At 36.5% G+C, this 18,725-nt stretch overlaps 2 protein-coding genes across 7 annotated transcripts; one reads left to right on the forward strand and one right to left on the reverse strand.

Moving 5' to 3' along the window:
• Positions 1-488: 488 nt before the first annotated feature.
• Positions 489-9,437, forward strand: LOC117636305 (clathrin interactor EPSIN 2). 4 transcript variants are annotated; one of them, XM_034370753.1, is made up of 14 exons: positions 489-732; positions 1,229-1,354; positions 1,618-1,669; positions 1,836-1,915; positions 1,997-2,075; positions 2,324-2,407; positions 2,596-2,741; positions 3,775-4,158; positions 4,594-4,635; positions 5,295-5,387; positions 5,480-5,664; positions 6,554-6,801; positions 7,490-8,435; positions 8,563-9,437. In XM_034370753.1, exons 2-14 carry the CDS (start codon positions 1,320-1,322, stop codon positions 9,039-9,041), a joined length of 2,853 nt encoding a protein of 950 aa, XP_034226644.1. In that variant the 5' UTR covers positions 489-732; positions 1,229-1,319; the 3' UTR covers positions 9,042-9,437. The 4 variants fall into 4 exon arrangements, with proteins under 4 accessions (XP_034226644.1, XP_034226637.1, XP_034226653.1 ...); XM_034370746.1 differs by having other exon boundaries at positions 489-728; XM_034370762.1 differs by having other exon boundaries at positions 489-728; positions 6,557-6,801.
• Positions 9,438-9,781: 344 nt separating this feature from the next.
• LOC117636326 (2,3-dimethylmalate lyase) lies at positions 9,782-16,194 on the reverse strand. 3 transcript variants are annotated; one of them, XM_034370792.1, is made up of 9 exons: positions 15,705-16,181; positions 14,453-14,664; positions 13,876-14,157; positions 12,776-12,898; positions 11,800-11,950; positions 11,213-11,433; positions 10,293-10,329; positions 10,046-10,197; positions 9,782-9,911 (listed from the first exon to the last, which is right to left on the reverse strand). In XM_034370792.1, exons 1-8 carry the CDS (start codon positions 16,066-16,068, stop codon positions 10,079-10,081), a joined length of 1,509 nt encoding a protein of 502 aa, XP_034226683.1. In that variant the 5' UTR covers positions 16,069-16,181; the 3' UTR covers positions 9,782-9,911; positions 10,046-10,078. The 3 variants fall into 3 exon arrangements, with proteins under 3 accessions (XP_034226683.1, XP_034226674.1, XP_034226691.1); XM_034370783.1 differs by having other exon boundaries at positions 9,782-10,197; positions 15,705-16,194; XM_034370800.1 differs by having other exon boundaries at positions 9,782-10,197; positions 11,213-11,310.
• Positions 16,195-18,725: the final 2,531 nt, after the last annotated feature.

Raw genomic sequence — 18,725 nt, forward strand, 5'->3', positions numbered from 1 at the left:
TGAGCTATATCAGTGACATTTCAACATAAAATAGTGAAAAATTGTCAATAACATTTCAACATAAAATTGGTTGAATTGTCTAACGACAACAAGATAGAGACATTTTAGCAGTCCAGCAATTCAAACACTCTTTCACTATTGGTTTTTGGTGTGAGAGGGGGGGATCCTTCTTTCACTGTTATTACATCTCCAAATGGAAGAAAAGTATAAAATCTTCACACAAAAAAAGTTTAATCACAATTAAGAATTATTTAAAAATGGTTAATTACAATTAAGGAAAGTAAAAAATAAATGAATAAGATCATAAGAAAGAGAGGGTTGTTTTCCTTAATTGGCAGCGTGTAAGGTGCGCTGTCTTTCTCGTCATTTTGCCATTTAAATAAATTATTAATTTCATTTTTTCAAAACGAAATTTTATAGTCAAAATGGATAGAGATTAGAGAAAAAAAAAAAAAAAAACCCAATAAACCAAAAAAAACCCAAAATCCAAAAGCCAAGGCCAAAGACCTCTTCTCTCTCTCTCTCTCTCTCTCTGTCTGTCTCTCTTTGCTATTCTTATTTTGTTCAAAGAAGAAGACAATGACCAAAACAACAGCTTAGGGAATTCAGGAGCACTTCTCTCTATCTGCTCCTCCTCCTTTCCCTCCCTTTGTCTGTAACAGATCCAATTCTTGTTCTTTTTTCACAATTTTTTTTCTTGGTCTCAATAATCGCTTCATTTGGATCAGGTAGGTAGGTTTCGTTTCATTTAGATCTGGGTATTTCTCATTTTGCTTCATATTTCTCTGTTTCAGATCTAATCCATCCAAGTGTTTTTATTTTATTTGATTCAGCTCTGCTGATTCCCTACCTTTGCATTTTTTTCTTCTTGTAATGGCTCATTTGAATTCAAATTCGATTTCCCAATTGATATGGGTCAAAGTAGATGTAGATGGTATCTGGGTTGTCAATACTTGATTCAAAGGATTCATTCTATATTTATATGTAAATTGGTTGAAAACATTACATTTGGGTGCCTCTTCCATTTACAACATGTAGCATATTCCTCAAGTTTTCCAACCAATTCTGAATTCGATGACATTTGGGTTTCAATTCAATTGATGTGTTGCATTTTTTAACCAATTTTTTGTATTTTTTTGGTGATTTAATAAATGAACATTCTGTTCTGTTATTGGGTCCAAAGATCTTCAACCTTGTCTTGTATTAATTGAATTGATGATTCTTATAGGTAAAGTTTTCCTTAGAGGCGATATTCATTTGAATTGGATCGTGGAATTTGCTGCTGTTATTGATTTTTGTTAATTCGGAAACGAGCTACAATGAAGAAAGTCTTTGATCAAACTGTTAGGGACATGTAAGTATTGAATTGTGTTCATCAGATTAAATTGCTTACTGTTTTTTTTTTCTTTCTCAATTTAATGCTTAGATAATGATCTTCCTACCTAGCATTTGAGTGTTGCTTGTTACTTTAAAATTATTGTGAAAAAACTGATTTTGAATTGTACTTTTGACAAATTTAGAGTTTTTTGCCCCTCTGTTGATGAAATAACTTCTTCTTTTTCCCTATATTTTGCAACCAAAACTGCGTAACTGTAGTTCTTTACTGTGTTCTTGCAGCAAGAGAGAGGTGAATAAAAAAGTGCTTAAAGTTCCTGGAATAGAACAGAAGGTAACCTTCTTCTCTGTTAGTTGTGCTATGTCAATATGCAAAAGTAAGTTGGTTAATAGTCATCAATGCCTAGGTTCAGTGGTCGTGAGGTAGAACTCTAGTAGGCTTTGAATTTATATTCTCTTTCTTACTCAATTACTCACTCTCTCTCCCATTTCCTTTCAAGGTTCTTGATGCTACTAGTAATGAGCCCTGGGGTCCTCATGGATCACTTCTTGCTGATATTGCACAGGCAACCAGAAACTAGTAAGCTTCGTAGTTTCCTTTTATGGGTTCTTTGAATCTCTAACTATCTTTGAAATAATTCATTTTGGAACAATTGTGCAGCCATGAATACCAAATGATCATGTCCGTAATTTGGAAGCGGCTAAGTGATACTGGGAAGAATTGGAGGCATGTTTACAAGGTTTGTCATGTTCCATGTCCTTTTTTGTAGTAACTGGCAGATACACATTGTTTAGCTTGCTCTCTCTCTCTCTCTCTCTCTCTCTCTCTCTCTCTTCCCCCTGTCCCCTCCATCTCCATGTACTGTATGAGTAACTTCTATTATCACCGTCATGAGATTTCCTATTTTTAGTTTTACGATGCAGCAATATGGTAATGTTTTGTTTACCATATGTGTTGGTTCATAAAATATTTTGTTCTTAACTGCAGGCATTAATTGTTTTGGAATACATGGTGGCTCATGGGTCAGAGCGTGTCATCGATGATATCAAGGAGCATGCGTATCAAATATCAGTAATTTCCGCCTGAATGCTGTTTCCAAGATTCATATTAAGTCTTTGGTTTTTTTTTTTTTTTAAAAAAAAAAGGAGAATTGCAAAGAAAATGTATCTGCTATCCTTACCGCTTGTGCTAGCCCCAATGGCTTAGCAATCTGCTTTATTTATTGAGCTAACTGGACTAGTACTTTTTCTATGATACAGACATTATCCGATTTTCAATACATTGATTCCAGTGGAAGGGACCAGGGAAGTAATGTCAGAAAGAAGTCTCAGAGTCTTGTGGCCCTTGTCAATGATAAAGAAAGGATAATTGAGGTTAGACAGAAAGCAGCTGCTAACAGGGACAAGTAAGCATTCTCTCAGAAATGGTTGTTAAAAATACTGCCATGTTATTCTCGGACATTGCTATATAGCATATAATGCATAAAATTAAATACAATTCTTTGTAACTATAGTATCAGGCTTCGTAATTTTTCTTTTTCATTTATATGGGGTTCACAATGGTCTGAAAGCCTGAAGTTGTTTGGTCTGCTGCTTTGTTTATTTTTACTATAAGAGACATGCTTTCATTAATAAAAATAAAAGTACAATACTATATAATATAATACAAGGGAGAAGATGTCCACTGGTCTAGCTAGACTACTCAACTACAACTTCAAAAGAGAGCTAAAATCATAATATTACATGGCAGCAAACAAACAGCACAGTAAAATACAGCAACACTCCAACAATAAAACATACTTTCTGCCTTGCTTCGACATCCATTTTTTATTTTTAAAAAGTAGTCCATGCAATTAAGAACAGGAAAGGTTTCTTCAGTAGAACTATGTGAGAGCGTTAATTTTCTTAAGTCTCATATTGAAGTTTCTTTATCGCTGCACAGTATTAATTTGAGGAGTGGCTGTAACTTGTCTCTTGTTTTTGAGTTATTGCATCTACATTAAATTATCGAGGCAGTTTAAGAATATTTCATTGATTTTAATTTGTCTTCATTTGATGAGTTATGAATTAATTGTAATGCTTTTCCTGTAATATTCCCTTTTGTAATTTCAAACATAAATGGGCACCTTGTCCTTTTCTTGCGCCTTCTATTTCAATTTTGTTAAATTCAAATGTTTCCTATGATAGACCCTTAAAATTTTCCATATTTATTGTGAGGAACATCTCACTAGCTAATTGTGGCTTATCATGCTCATCATCTTATGTGCAGCTCAGATAATAGTTCAAAACAGTGATTTACTTATGTTTTTTCTTTTATAAATGTTTTTGCTAGTTGTAAGAGGGAGAAGTCAAAGGAGTAGTATTGTAAAACTACCCCTGGTTCTTCCTTTACAGGAAACCATAACGAAACAGGTTTATGACTTTTCTGTATCGCAACAGGTTTCGTAATACATCATCACCAGGCGGAATGTATAGGCCCGGTTCCTATTCAAGTACAGGAGGATATGGTGACAAATATGACGATGATCGTTATGAAGGCCGCTATGGAGGCAGGGATGAGGATAGAAATGGTTATGGTTATGGGAGGGAAAAAGAATTGGGCTATAGGGATGACGACCGGTATGGAAAACAAGGGGATTCATATAGTCGTGACGGAGATCGTTATGGCAGAGAATATGATGAACGCAACGGCAGAGAAGGTTTTAGGGATGATGATTACCGAGGAAGAAGTCGAAGTGTTGATGATTACCATGACTCTAGAAGTAGAAGCTCTGATAGAGAGAGAGAGCGCTCATTGGATGATGATGGCCAATATTCATCTCGGTAATTGCCTACTTCTGTTGATAATCTTGAATCACTAGCATGATTAAGAACCGTTTTCATTTTATTGGTGGCGTTATTGATTTTGTTTTGGCTTATCATGCTCAACTCTCTAATTTCAGAATGTCGACTTAGTTTTTCACTTGAACATTAAGAAGGGAAAGTTGTTATGAACAATTTTGTTTTATTTTTATATATAATTTTTGTGATGCTTCCCTGATGAAGGATAAGAAAATCTTTAAAAAAATATTATTTTGAACAGGGACCAAACACATTTTCCATTTTAATGCTTGAAAACTGGAAGTTATCTTCGTAACGTGCCAAATTATTTTGTTTAAAAGAAAATATGTCACAATTTAGGCTACAATCGATGCCTTCATTGTATACTTGACCTAGATTATAAACTTATTTTTTGTCCTTTATTTATCCTCACTGCAGTGGTAGTGGCGTTAGAGCTGATGACCAATCTCAGGATGGAAGGTAAATCTTCAGTTGATTTGTGCTCGATATATGTCTAAAAATCTCTGTGTGTGTTAGACATTTATTGGACATGACTATATGTGATTAAAGTTGGACAGGAATCAAATGATACAATTATGATCCTAATATTATCACTCTTCTAAATCACATAATACATATGAAGAAATTAAAATTTTTGCACTAAATATTTTGTTGTACGAGGAACATTATGATTTCTAGTATAAGGATTTTCTTTTAAGATTGGTAGTACCTTTACTTTATTTTTAAGATCTCCAGGTTTCTTTACTTACTCATATGAAGGAAATTTCTATTATTTCCAATTAAGAAGGCTTCTATGTTTTTTGGTCACTAAAATAGGTGGATGGAGATAGCATCACATGAAAAAGAATTAACTAATTTAATTTATAGGCATTTTTAGAAAAACAATGTTCACCCACATTGGCATCCATATATGTGTATATGTTTTTTATTGGTGGTATATATGTACATAAATTAATATATGATACATTCAAGAAATATTAAAGATTTTGGTAAGAAAAACAAAGTAATGATAATATATTTGAAATTCAGTGATAATGTTGTTTCATAAATATTCATCATGCTCAAAGCATTCCAGAATATTGTGAGTTCCCCTTAAGAATATTAGTCATTATCCGCAGGCTAAGTAGGAAATTTTCGGAACAAAACATTGGTGCTCCTCCTAGTTATGAAGAGGTTGTAAGTGAATCTCGAAGTCCTGTTCACAGTGAAAGGTATTTTTTTCTTTATAAAGGTATATAATTCACATTTTATTTATATTTGTTCTATTATAACAGTAGCTCAATCATTTAATATTTCTTTACAGGGGTGGAGAAACTCCATCAGCTTCTGCTCCTAGAGCTTCTTCTCCCCCAACAAGCACTAATCCAGGCCAAGCAACCAGTGCTCAAGTTGCTTCTGCATCACCTGTAAAGCAGGAAGTGGAGCCTTCCGATGAATTTTTTGATCCACGTGGTTCTGTTTCAGGCGTTCCATTTGGTTCTGTTTCAGGTTAGTAAGTCCTGTGTACATGTTTGTGCTTTATTCAATCTTGAAGTGCGGAATAATGAGCTATCACTGTATCATCAATGATTTTAACTCATTGGTTCTGATTGTGAAATGATGCACACGTCAGGATGGGGGTATTTGAACGGCAGATGGTCCCTACTCGAAATGCACTTTACTTTTGCATGAATTCTTTATTTTCTTTTATCTTGATTGTTAATCATGTTAGCACATTCAGACATGATTTTGCCTGATTAACAGTCTAAAACATAATATACCAGACTAATTGAGAACTATTACCTGTTTCATATATATTTTTTCTGATAATTTAGAACCAGAAGTTCCTTTATATATGTGAAAAGTTGCATGTTTTCTTTATATGAGAAAAATGCCCACAATATGTCGTATAAAGTTAGTGACTATAAATCATAATGGTGATATCAGTAGGAGCTGTGGAGGTTGAGGTAATGACATAATACTTTGTGATGGAATGATAGGTGATGGTGGTTGTGTAGGTTATGGTTCCGATTAGGCATGGTAGTTGCAGTTGTGATAACTTTGGGAAGTGTAGATTTATTGTTGGCAGCCTCCTCCTAGTTTGATCCTCTTATCAGGCTTGGATGCTATTTTTACCGGTTGTGTTCAACATCATAATACTGTTTAGGCAAAGGTAGTTTAGTTTTGGATGTGTATAGAGAACCAAGATCTTGTGTAACAATAGTGTTTTTATGTTGGTTTCCTGAATATAGAACCAGATCTTTAACTATTTTGGTTACCTTTTGCAAGCAGGTTTCGTTTTGATATAGTTGTTTTATGGCCCTTTAGGCATATTATTTTGTTTACAGTAAGAAAAAAAACGCAGCACTATGAAAAACTCATACTGTCTTTCCTTTAGCAGCTGCCCAAAATGCCCAAGCTGCCCCAGCTGCCCAAACTGCCCAAGCTGCTTCAGCTGCCCCAGCTACCTCAAACAATGTTGAGATTGACTTACTCGGCTCCCTATCAGACTCATTCTCTTCAAATGCATTGGCCATTGTGCCAACTACATCTCCTACCACTACATTTGAACCTGATGCCCATGCAAACTCTGGTTCTGCGACCACATTTGTGGCAACTCCATCAGCGTCTAATGTTATGAGCCAGGTAGGCATTTTTTATGTCATAAAAAAATTTGAAGGGCCGTACTTCTTGAGTTGAGTTATGACAGGATAATCGTTTAGGAGATCTTTCAATTTGACCCTTGATGTATTTAACATGTCCATTTTTTGGTCAGAGTAATATGTCTCATTTATGATCCACTTTTACAGGTTATATGCATATCACACAACAAATTTCCCCTGGATACATTCATTATTCTGTTTGTTTTTAAATGGGTTATCTTCCTTAGGAGTAAATATATGGATCATTTAGCATATGAGTAAAATGGTCAAATGCAATATTGGTATGTAAAAGGCTTCTCTCTACAATTATAGGAACGGAATTTATAATTTGAAAATGTTGAAATATTAGAAGTTCTTTCTCATCGCATCTCATGTTAATAATGGGTTCAATAGCTGACATGTTCAGAGTAGTTGACATTAGAGAATCTGTGACCCCCGCTTTCTGTGCTGTATCTTCATCTATGTTTTTGTCATTTTCCATGGAATTAAAATGGCTACATTGAACTTTGGCCCCTGTAGTTTGAGGTGTTTTCCACTTAAGTCCCCGTAGTTTTAAATTTTCCAATCGAGTCCTTTATAACTGCAAGTTAAGTATTTCCGCCTAAACTTTGGGGACAAAATTGTATAGCCAATTATAATTATTGGATTAAAAGTGTTCTCCTTTGATGCAGTCATTTGATGATCCATTTGGCGACTCCCCCTTCAGAGCTCTCCCTTCCAGTGAGACTGTCCAACCTCAGCCACAGACTTCCACGCCCACAGACTCTTTCCCTCCAACCATGAACCAGGGTGCAGCTAACTTTCCCTTTGGGGACTCATTTTCTGCCGTAACATATTCGGCACCTGGGGTTTCCAGTGTTCAAACTCCTCCAACAAACTCACAATTTTTGCCTCAAGAGCAGTCTGCTGAACACAACACTGATATTCTCGCAGATATTCTCCCTCCTCCTGGACCTTCACCTGTCATGACTTCACAGCCACCCTTTTCAGGTCCAACAGGTCAACCTTCACAGCCAAATGCTAATATGTACGGGAATTTTCATGTGCAGCCTGGAGCTATTGTGTCTCATAATCAAACTGGATTTGCTGGACAAAACAGCAGTGGGGCTTTTTCCCCACAGGGAGGACCTACAGCTCCCATCACTTCACATGTGGCTCCCCAAACTCCGACAGGACCAATTGCACAGTTCAACAGTGGGAATTTCATTTCACAGCAAGGTGGATTTTCCGCTCCCAATAGCGGAAACTTCTTCCCCCAACAGGGAGGTTCTATATCTCCCATCACCTCGTACATGGCTCCTCAAACTCATACTGCACCAGCTGCACAGCTTAATGGTGGGAACTTTAATCCACAACAGGGTTCTGTCGGCCCAGTAGCTTCGCAGGCTGTTCATCAAGCTCCAACCGGACCAGGTTTGCAGCACAACAGTGATGTTCTTGGCAACCTTTTTCCACAAACAGGGCCAAACACTTCAATGGGTTCACATCAAGCACTGCCATCTTCAACAGGGGCACTTTCTATAGTTGCTCAACCACCTAAAGACAAGTTTGAGCCCAAGTCAGCAGTTTGGGCTGATACACTGAGCAGAGGACTAGTTAATTTTAATATATCCGGAGGTGAGTGCCATATGTGCCTTTCTTTTTTTCCTCTTTTGGCAGTAGGACAAGCCTCTAAAACTTGTTTATTGACTGTCTATGTTTTTTGTGGGTCTTGTAACGGCTTTTGTTTTATTTTTACCTGCAGCCAAAATTAATCCGTTGAATGATATTGGAATTGATTTTGATTCCATTAACCGGAAAGAGAAGAGGATGGAGAAGCAGCCAGCAACTCCTGCAGCATCTACTGTTGCCATGGGTAAAGCTATGGGATCTGGTTCTGGTATTGGTCGTGCAGGTGCAAGTGTTCTTAGGGGTCAACCAAACCCTATGATAGGTTCTGGTATGGGCATGGGTATGGGTCCAGGTCCAGGTCCAGGTCCGGCTATGGGTATGGGTGGCGGTCCGGGTGGAGGCATGGGCATGGGTGGCTACGGAGGCATGAATCAACCCATGGGCATGGGAATGGGGATGGGGATGGGGAACATGGGAATGGGAATGAATATGGGCATGGGGATGCAAGGGCCAACTGGATTGCCTCCTGGGTCAAACATGCCTGCCGGTTATAACCCCATGATGGGGGCAGGTGGTTATCCTCAGCAGCCATATGGCGGTGGCTACCGATGAAATTCACGGAAATAATCAATGCATGTTTGATTTGAGGTCGATAAGATTGCAATGCCAAGCTGGGTTTTTACTATAAAATTCTATCACAATTCACATCTAGACCAATATTTGGTATAGAAGGTTGTATTTCAAAACAAAAGTGGTGTAATTTTATGTGGCCCCATGTGATGTATTTTTTATCCGCCCCCTTTGTAACTCTCCTGGTTTCTCAAGGGGTCAATAGAGAGTTATATAGGTGCATTGCCTTGGCTGGTTTCTGCTGTTGTCTTGTTTGTGTAGTAGTGGAGATAACCGTTCTCAGGTTATCGTTTCTGTTTTTATCTTTTTTATATTTTTTAATATCAGATATATATTCTTTTTGTTAGTTGGCTAAATAAGTGTTGATTCATTCCTCAACTCTCTCATCTTTTATTTTATTTTATTTTCTCTAATGGAATCAGAATATGTTGTGTTTGGTGAGAAGGTATGAGAACGGGACGGAGTAGGGCTGGGTTTGCCATTCCCATCCCTGTCCAGCCAGATAAATGGTGATTACGTCAGGCATGTGGTGTGAGCGGTACCTCTTTCCTTATTAGGAATGATAAAAATTGAACATTGATAAAATAGCACTAAATCTAAAAGGTAGGCAATAAATTAGAATTCCCAGCAAATGGTATTTGTTTGTTCGAATTGTGGTATAATTACACGACATCTAGAAAGCAATCACAATCAGAATTTTTTTCCATCTCTTGAAAAGAAAGTTCTATCAAACTTCGTACGTACTTTTTTCTATTATTTCTTCCTTCACGTGCCAATAATAATGACAATCTCTCATCTAAACCTGACATTGTTCTCACCAGCCAAGTATGAGTGTGTGTGTAGGTCTTACCCCTGCACCAATCATAGAAGTTAAACACTTGCATCTGCATTTGGTATTTTTCTACCCAATTTGAGAAATTGTCTCATAAGAGAATACCCAATAAACAAAGCGTCTTGGAGGACCGTTCATGTTATACAGAGAATACCTTTAGCATTAAACAGGTAAAACCGCATTGGATTTACTCTAGAAAAACTTGAATCCTATCACCAATTGTGTCATTAAAATCTAACAGCACTTTCCCTCCCATTTCATCAGCTGCCTCATTCAACAGTTCTTTGATGTTTACACCGCCGAGAGCTGTTGGACAAATGTGGACTTTTAGTTATACTATAAGCGACTACCAGCCTGAAGTAATTACCCATTTTCAAAAGTATAGAGAAGATGAATAATACCTGGAACTATATTTGTGATTCCATCCAAGAATCCAGCCTGTAAAAATGTATATAACCAAAAAAAGAAAGCAGTTTTTCATAAGACAATCTGAAATATCATAACTAACATGCAGGGGATTGGTGTATGAAATCATTTCAAAGATTAAGAGACAGGAAAAATGGGTTGGGATTACAAAGAAAACTTCCTAGACCTTCACCCTTCTTCCCTCCATCAAAAACCTTCTGTCTTTTACAAAACACAACAGTACAGGATGTTGGAATCATCCATCTCAAAGTAGTTTCCTTGAAAAACCTTGATACAACTAGGCAAACTTCTCTTTTCCAAGAAAGTTTGAAGCCTTCTCTTGTTCTTCAAGATTCTAAACCCTGGCAGTCAAGTGTTCACCTAATATCACAACACCTTAGGGATTCTAATGATATAAGAGTGAAGACCAACTTGGGATTATCAATAAGGTTGATGGTGAACCTTTTCCGAGAAGTGCACGAAAGTGGTATGCTTGGACCAAGAACTTCAAGAAAGAGGTTATAGAGGTTTTGTCATAACAAGGACTGACTCCTAGAGGTTTCAGCTATTGTGCAAGGTCCCTAAAAGTGACAGTTTTACTCTTTCTGAATACCAGAAATAGTTGAGGTTATGAATGTAATTAGTACATCACCTAAACTTTATGCACTACAGAAAGATGCCATGATAAATGTTTAAAAGAATAATAAAACATAAACTACATAATGAAAAGTAAAATATAGTTGAAAGTTATTTTAAATAAAAGAGTTAAGGCTTCATTATTAAACTACTAGGTTTTGTTTTGTCTATTTTTCTTTTCTATAATAGTTTGGTTCTAATAACAAAAGCACTATGAAGGGAATGTTATGCAATAAGAAAACTATATGATATCTGTGCCCATAAAGAATAGATGACTTACAGGAATCCTAACATCAAGTTTCTCAAATCCATCTCTTCCAGTTATTTTGACCCTCAACGTCCGAGACCAGATCCCAGAAAATGAACCCCTGGAACCATCTGCACCATAGTTATTGTAGACGTCAGGTGTTATAACTTCAACAATGGGATCTTGAGGACTCTGATCTTTCTGCTCTGCATCATCTTTAACCCTCCTTTGGAGACTGTACACATTACTGGTCACTGGAAAATAACCTTCACGTATAAGCACTAAGAAACAGAAAATGGCCATCTATATCTATAGAACTTTGGGTGGGATGGTAACTGGTATAGGAAAAATTGGCCAATCTCGGATTTCCTTTAATGGAAACAAGTTGAAATTTATCTTCCGAAGAGTCATCCATACTGTGATGTTAATCCAGTTTTAACCCAGTTAACTTCTGATGAAAGTAATCAACCTCAATCAGAACAGAGGGAAAGACATTGGATTTCCAGTTGATAATATCCAACTTCATGTTACAGGCTGTGTGATAACGAATTATCATCATTCGGAAGCGGGTAAGCAGTAATGACATTGATATGAGTCATGTGACTTTACAAGGTACTCACATCTTTCTGAAGATAGTGGAGTGATGCTGGCAGCATACCGCTTTTCTTCGTCATAATAATTGTTGAAACCTAGGATTTCCTTAACCTCTTCGAAGGATGGCATGCTTCCAGGAGGAGGGATACGACCTCCTCTGATACCAGCTAGTGCTTCCTGCAATTGATTCATATAAGTTCCTTGACCTTAAGTAATATTCTAAATTAGTGAATTCTAGACAAGTACCACTTCTGAAAAGCATAGAAAAATGCATGGCCTTTTCTGAAAATTAGTTTGTTAACAGATTTGGTGATAATACCTTCAATATTCTTAACCAGATTATGTATTCATATAATAAGTGAATTACTTGCAGTGGAATCTAACAGAATCATGTTACAAGATAACTTAAAAATGGAATTTAGTGCAAAGTACCTTACATAACATCGTAAATTGTTACGATTTCACTTTATAGATCTGTAGCAGCCATTATTAATTGAAAAAACTACGTTATACCTCAAATTGATTCCGTGTGACAGATAATGGAACAAAATTGCCTTTTTGTTCATTAATATATAGAAAATAATTCCATTTCCAAGGAAATGGATAAAAGAGCTCTAAAGATACAGAACCTTTAAGATTCTAGTGGAACTTGTACACTTCCAGATTGTATTGTAATGGCCAAGAATTCAAGGTGTAATCATTTGAGGATTTTCTTGCAAAGAATACCCACAGAGATTGCAACCCACAAATCCATTACTACTATTTTGTATACAGTTTCTTGTCTATTTAATTTTCAGGAAATTCGTGTTTATGTTTTTCTTAGCTGCTCAAATGTTTTGGGTTTTGAACAACATCATTAATTCATGTAAGAAAATCAGAGAGATCAAGAGTCATAACTATTTCAAACCTTTTTATAGTAGCACAGTTATTGGATTTCCAAGACAAATGAACTTTTCTTTTGTCCATGAACTGGACTCAAATGAAAAGGTAGAGCCATGTTACCTGCATTGCTCGAATAGAAACCCCAATCAAGGAAAGTGGATAGGTCACAAGTTTATATCCAACATCCTCGAGTTCAAGAGGATTGAGTATTGGTGTTTTGCCCCCTCCTTCAAGCATATTGGCCTGATAGAACGTAGAGCTTTATCAATCTCTGCAAATCATTTTCATTTTTGTACAACGCTTCTGATGTTACAAATTTGAGTCAGATGATTTTTTCTTAGATTAATGATTGACATATCTTGATATGTATAAATCACATGTTTCCATATGGATGCAGTGCAGCTAAAATACCAGAAACTAAATGTAATTTCTCGTTCATGCAACAGCAAATATCTCATACAATACCCACATGGTAACTAACCTAAATATCTCTGTTAAGAATGTCCAAATATGTTCTTGTAAACAGAAATTAAAAATGATAATGAACCAAAAAAAGTAATGAAAAGTGCATGTAGTCAGATGTTCACTCTAAACCAGAACTTACAACTACAGCAGTATCACACCTTGTGGACGTAACATGCCCTATCAAGTTTGACACTCCATAAACAACTAATAAACAAAAACCAAGGACCAAATAATAAATATCCCAGGCAGCAGAGTGATGCAGTAGTAAATGATCAACAAATTCTATATCTTCCTTACACATTGAGCACCAGGTGACAGATATTCTTCAGAGTTCAGCTTTTACCACTTTGTTGAGTGCTCCAGTCAGAACATAATTTGGAGTCGTGCTACAACATATTTCTCAACTTACATGGTACAGATATATTCAATTTTGTTGGATAGAACAGTTTTTCAACAACCTGTATCACAGGAGAGAATACAAGCTGAAACTTTTTATGTTTACTTTTTTAATTTTCAATTATAGATATCATTCAGGTTTATCTTCTGCTTCCAACACATGGGTTGTAGTCAAACCCAATTGTTTTTGGGATAAAGGGTTAGTTGGGTTGGGTTGGGTCTTGGGAGCGTGTGTGTGTATATACACATGCATTTAAAAGGGTTTACTATACGACTTAGGAGAAATGTAATAAATGCCAAATCTTCAACAACATTAGATGTTTGTTACTAGTTAATGTACCAAGAAAAATGTAAGGTACCATTTTTGGAACTGGGGAAGATATTCCACAAAAAGCCTTCATCTCTTCTTTAGAAGTTAGTGCATCAATGAAAAGAACATCTGCTCCAGCATCAGCAAATGCCCTTGACCTCCAGAGTGCTTCATCCAAAGACACTGCTTGACGAGAATCAGTTCGTGCTACAATGACAATGTCAGAGCCACTCTCTTTCCGAGCATCAACAGCTGCTCTTATCCGTATCACAGCCTCCTCTCTTGAGACCACTTTCCTGCCTTTCGTATGACCACAAGCCTTTGGAGAGACCTAAAGAGGATAGCTTTGTAAGCCATAAGTGTCTCATACAGGCTCAAAATAACAGAATGCACAATACTTAACAAAACAAGGAAATTTTTTTACAAAAGGATTGTTAGAAAGTGTTTCACATCAACTTATCAAACCAGCCACAAAGTCATACAAAGGTATACCAGGAGGATACTCAGAAATTACTTCACCTAACAATACGAAATCACACCATGCAACAGCCAGTGCATGAGAGAGTGAGTAAGAAGATGAAAACAGGCAGATTCATGGATGAAAAATTATATTTTAATATTATAACCTGATCTTCAAGCAGAATCCCAGCAAAACCAGCTTTAATATATCCCTTGACAGTTCTCTTAACATTGATTGCATTCCCGTATCCATTATCCCCATCCCCGATAACAGGAATTGACACAGCTTGGGTAATTTGTTGCCCCTGATCCACCATTTCTCCATAGGATATCAAACCTGTATCTGGCAATCCTAATCTAGCAGCCGATATCGAAAATCCTAATGGAAGAACAAAATGGCATTAATAAATTTGTTTCTCTGTTTATACACTTACACAAGAAAATATACCACAAAATGACCAAGAACTCAGATCCATGTGCAGTAACTCAACTTCAGTTACTTGCTTTCAGGTGTTATGATTTTTATAAAAGAATTAAAAGGGTTTACTTAAACATACATGAAAGCAAGTGCATACACAGTGAACAAATTTCCCACTTAAAATTCAGTTCAAGGCATTAAAATCTAATTACTGGACAGCTAAATATATATCTCACAATACAGAACATCTAGAATAGATAATATCTAGAAAGAACAACCTGTAAACTCACATGAATAAAGAAGGACGCTAACATATGACTTTTACTTTTGACTGCTTTAGAGTTCATTCAGATAACAAGCAATATTTTACTTTGATTGAACAATTTCTATTTCAATTACTTCCTGTTTGCCTGGTTGACAATGTAACAATAGTTTGTTCAACAATGATGTCACCAACAATGGAAAAGCTGCTGCAGCAGCTTGTAGATCAGATATAACTGTTAGAATATAGAACATGTATTTTCCATATTCTAATAGCTTACGCTTTTGTGGAACAGCATTAAACCAATAAACTTTATTAGGATATCAGAACAAGATATCTTGAGTTAGAATCCCTGCAATTGCACCCTCGCAATATAATTTGAATTCCCCATGTTGCGCTAATGAGGGAGAGAAATGCACAAGTGAATTGTGGGCTCACATCCCAACAGCTCAATCTTTTGGAAATAGGGGTATCAATAACAATGAGTATATAATCAAGAGAACTCCCATATCCCCACAACAAGAAACAACACACTGGCAGCATGAGCATCAATAATCAACCACATATCTATTACAAAGAAAACCAATCAACCCCTTATCTAAAAATGCTCAAACCAAAGTACCAATAATCAATCCTGCCTCAAAAACCATAGTCTGATACCACCCCATATACCAAATCATGCAATTATGCCAACATCTACAAACAAGATAGAAAGCCCACATCTAAGAAATTCACATACCACTGGTCAAGCAGCACTGGAAGCCAGCTCTTTCAACCAACTTGGCACTTAGAGCATCAAAACAAGCAGGGGCTTGATGAACCCCTGGCAAGTCAAGAATTCGGCGGAGCGCTTTCGCCGGAGACTCAGGGGCTGATTCTCTGCCTCTTGAGTAAGCAGCGACGAGTTGAAGGACACCCTTTTTCGCAGGAGAGGCAGAAGGGGTATGGTTTAACTTGTGGGGCAGTGAAAGTGGGCGTTGATGGAGGGACGATCCAAATGTGAGATTTGAAGATGGTGGTATTTTTGTGCTGAGATTGAAAGAGCGGGTGTGAGGAAGAGAGACAGTGCAGTATCTGCTACGCACCAGAGGCTGCAGATTCATTCTCTCTCCTCTTCAATTCAATGGCTGTGTTCAAATTGATGGAAGGCGTTATGACTTATGACAAATACAAAGACTGAGCTGAGTTCAGTCTCTTGTGTTTTGGGAGAAGAAAGTCACACAACTGCTGACTTGGCGACACATTCCACTTACGTCTTGCCTTGTGGCAATGTTCCGCCAATAGTTTTGTTTTAGTTTTTTAAATTTCTTTTTTATTTTAACATTTTTATGCAAGTTATATTTAGAGAGGGGGTTTTATCCCACACTGTTAAGGTGCCATCGAACACATTGTTAAAGTACCATGAGGGTTGGTCGGGTTGGGTGAGGGCTGTTTTCTTTTTGATTTTGTTAGTTTTATTCACAAGACAATAATTAGATTCGAAGTCCAGCTATAAAAAAAAGTTTAAAATATTATTCTCAAATGACACATGACATTTTTTTAATGGGAGTATTACTCACTGAAGTGGTAGTACATTCTTACTTTATAATTTCTTGAATACCAGGTGAACTTTTAGGTATGTACATAATTACTATATAAATTTTGACATATCAATATTGCACATGACTCGTTAACACGATATGAATTTGCACAAAATAATTAATATTCACATCAACTTTTAGAGGTATGTGCCCATTTACTATTTGAACTTTTAATTTTGATATTAACCACCTGAATTTTTGGGCTTGTATATTTTAGTCAATTTATATATTATGGCCAAGGACGAGAATATTATCATTTTTTTCAGGTCAATGATATTTTGGAACATATCTATACACATATCATATAAGTATCGATAATATTGTTCACCCGTTTTTTATTTTTGATCCTGTGAAGGTGGGATGAAGTTCCCTATTGACTCGAAAACCATTGACTGGTCAACAAGACAACTCTCTTTTTATGTGTGAGCGTGCCACTGTTAGTAGTAAAAAACTATAGCAGACTTTGAAAACAAATAACTTGCGCCCCAAGTTACTGATTCTGAACAAACGATTGTGAATTTGGGTAGGGAATATCTCCCAAGTAAGTTCTTTTCTTTGCCTCAGACTAGTAAGGACTTCATAATTTTCACAGTACAAAATCTGTCCAGAATGGACAAGAAGAAAACAAACTGTTTCAGGCAGAACCGACTATTACAAGACTCAAAAATGAAATGTCAACTCTGAAACAAAACAACAGTATGTTGGACCTCGATTTCTGCCTGGATAACTGCCTCTGGACTGAGCTGGATTGGATGTGTCTGTGCTGGATTGGCTCGCCAATACCTTCAACTGTCAAGTTTCAGCTTGTAAATCAATACCAATGTTCGAGTTTGGCAGAGCTTTAAACTAATTCGAGCCCTGAAAAGTTTTTTGAACGGGCAGAATTGGAACCTCTTCAGTCTAAAAGGGGTGGAAGTGGCTGGATTTGATGATTACTGAGCTGGAATTGCACTATGGTACCTGTTCTGCTTGATCAGGGCTGAGGTTTTCATATTTGTAAAAACCCGGACTCTGCTTGATTTGGCTTATGCTGAACCAAATTTGTAATGAGAGAAATCTTGTTTTGTATGACTATTTCTCTGAAACTGAACTGAAGTTAGAGATTCTAAATTATAGCTGACTTGGTTGCTTCAATATAAAAAATGCTGGAGTGAGGTCTTCTAATCTTTTAATAATGGGTGGTAGATTTTCCAAAAAAATATCTTTTATTTTAAATGCTAAGAAAGTGGGAATTTTATCTATTCTGGCAGAAAGACCATCAATAGTCAGTTCTTTATGGTGATCACTTCCCTGCTTTTCCTGAAAGAAAAAAAAAACCTAATCCTTTTTAATCTTTAACTGCCCTTTGTAATAATGCAATCTGCCATGATGGTTAGTTTTCTTTTCTTGATGAACAACTCCATGCTCCCTACTTATCTCTTTAGAAAATATAGCCTGCTTATCCCTTGGAAATGACACCTGCTCTGGAACAAAATTTTCTTTGTAAAAAAAGGGATTTTGATCTTTTGGCTGCAGAGATTTCAGAGACGTCTTCCTTTTATACTTGCCTTCATTAACTCTCTGCCAGCTCCTCTGTGACAGTTGAGTTTTTTGACTTTTTTCAAAGTCAGGTAGTCTCTAAGAATAGATTTTTTTTCCAAAAAAATATGCTGACTTTGTTTCTGGGATTGAGATCAATGGTGAGAATTCAGAAGCTGGGTCCAATGCAATTCTTCTTTAGAAATTCACCAACCTGCTTGGTGACGAATTACCATTTAATTGGCAATTTGATTTATTTATTTTTATTTTTCTTAAAAACTTTGCTATTCTTCAAAAACGTGGGCCTCTTATGTTGATTGGGCTGCTTTTCAGAGTCAAGGCCCAGTCTCTTGTTTTTGTTATGTTTTGTGGGCCTCTTTGTGAGAATAGGCTGGCGCGTGGATTTCTCTTTAGCCCAAACAAATATCGACGATAATATCGGAAAATATCGATGATGATATCGGAAAATATCGACGTCAATAATTTCTCCCACACTTCAACAACATTTGACCAAAATATCACTATAATATCGATAATATTGAGATGATGAAGACAATGAAAAATTTGAAGAGTTTTTACACTAACATCCCCTGAGATTTCTTGTTTTTCACAAAACCCCCCTTAGGTCTCAAAAATTACGCTAACACCCCCTCAAGTTTCAG

The sequence above is a fragment of the Prunus dulcis genome, chromosome 1 (assembly GCF_902201215.1).
Source record: "Prunus dulcis chromosome 1, ALMONDv2, whole genome shotgun sequence".
Lineage (NCBI taxonomy): Eukaryota > Viridiplantae > Streptophyta > Magnoliopsida > Rosales > Rosaceae > Prunus > Prunus dulcis.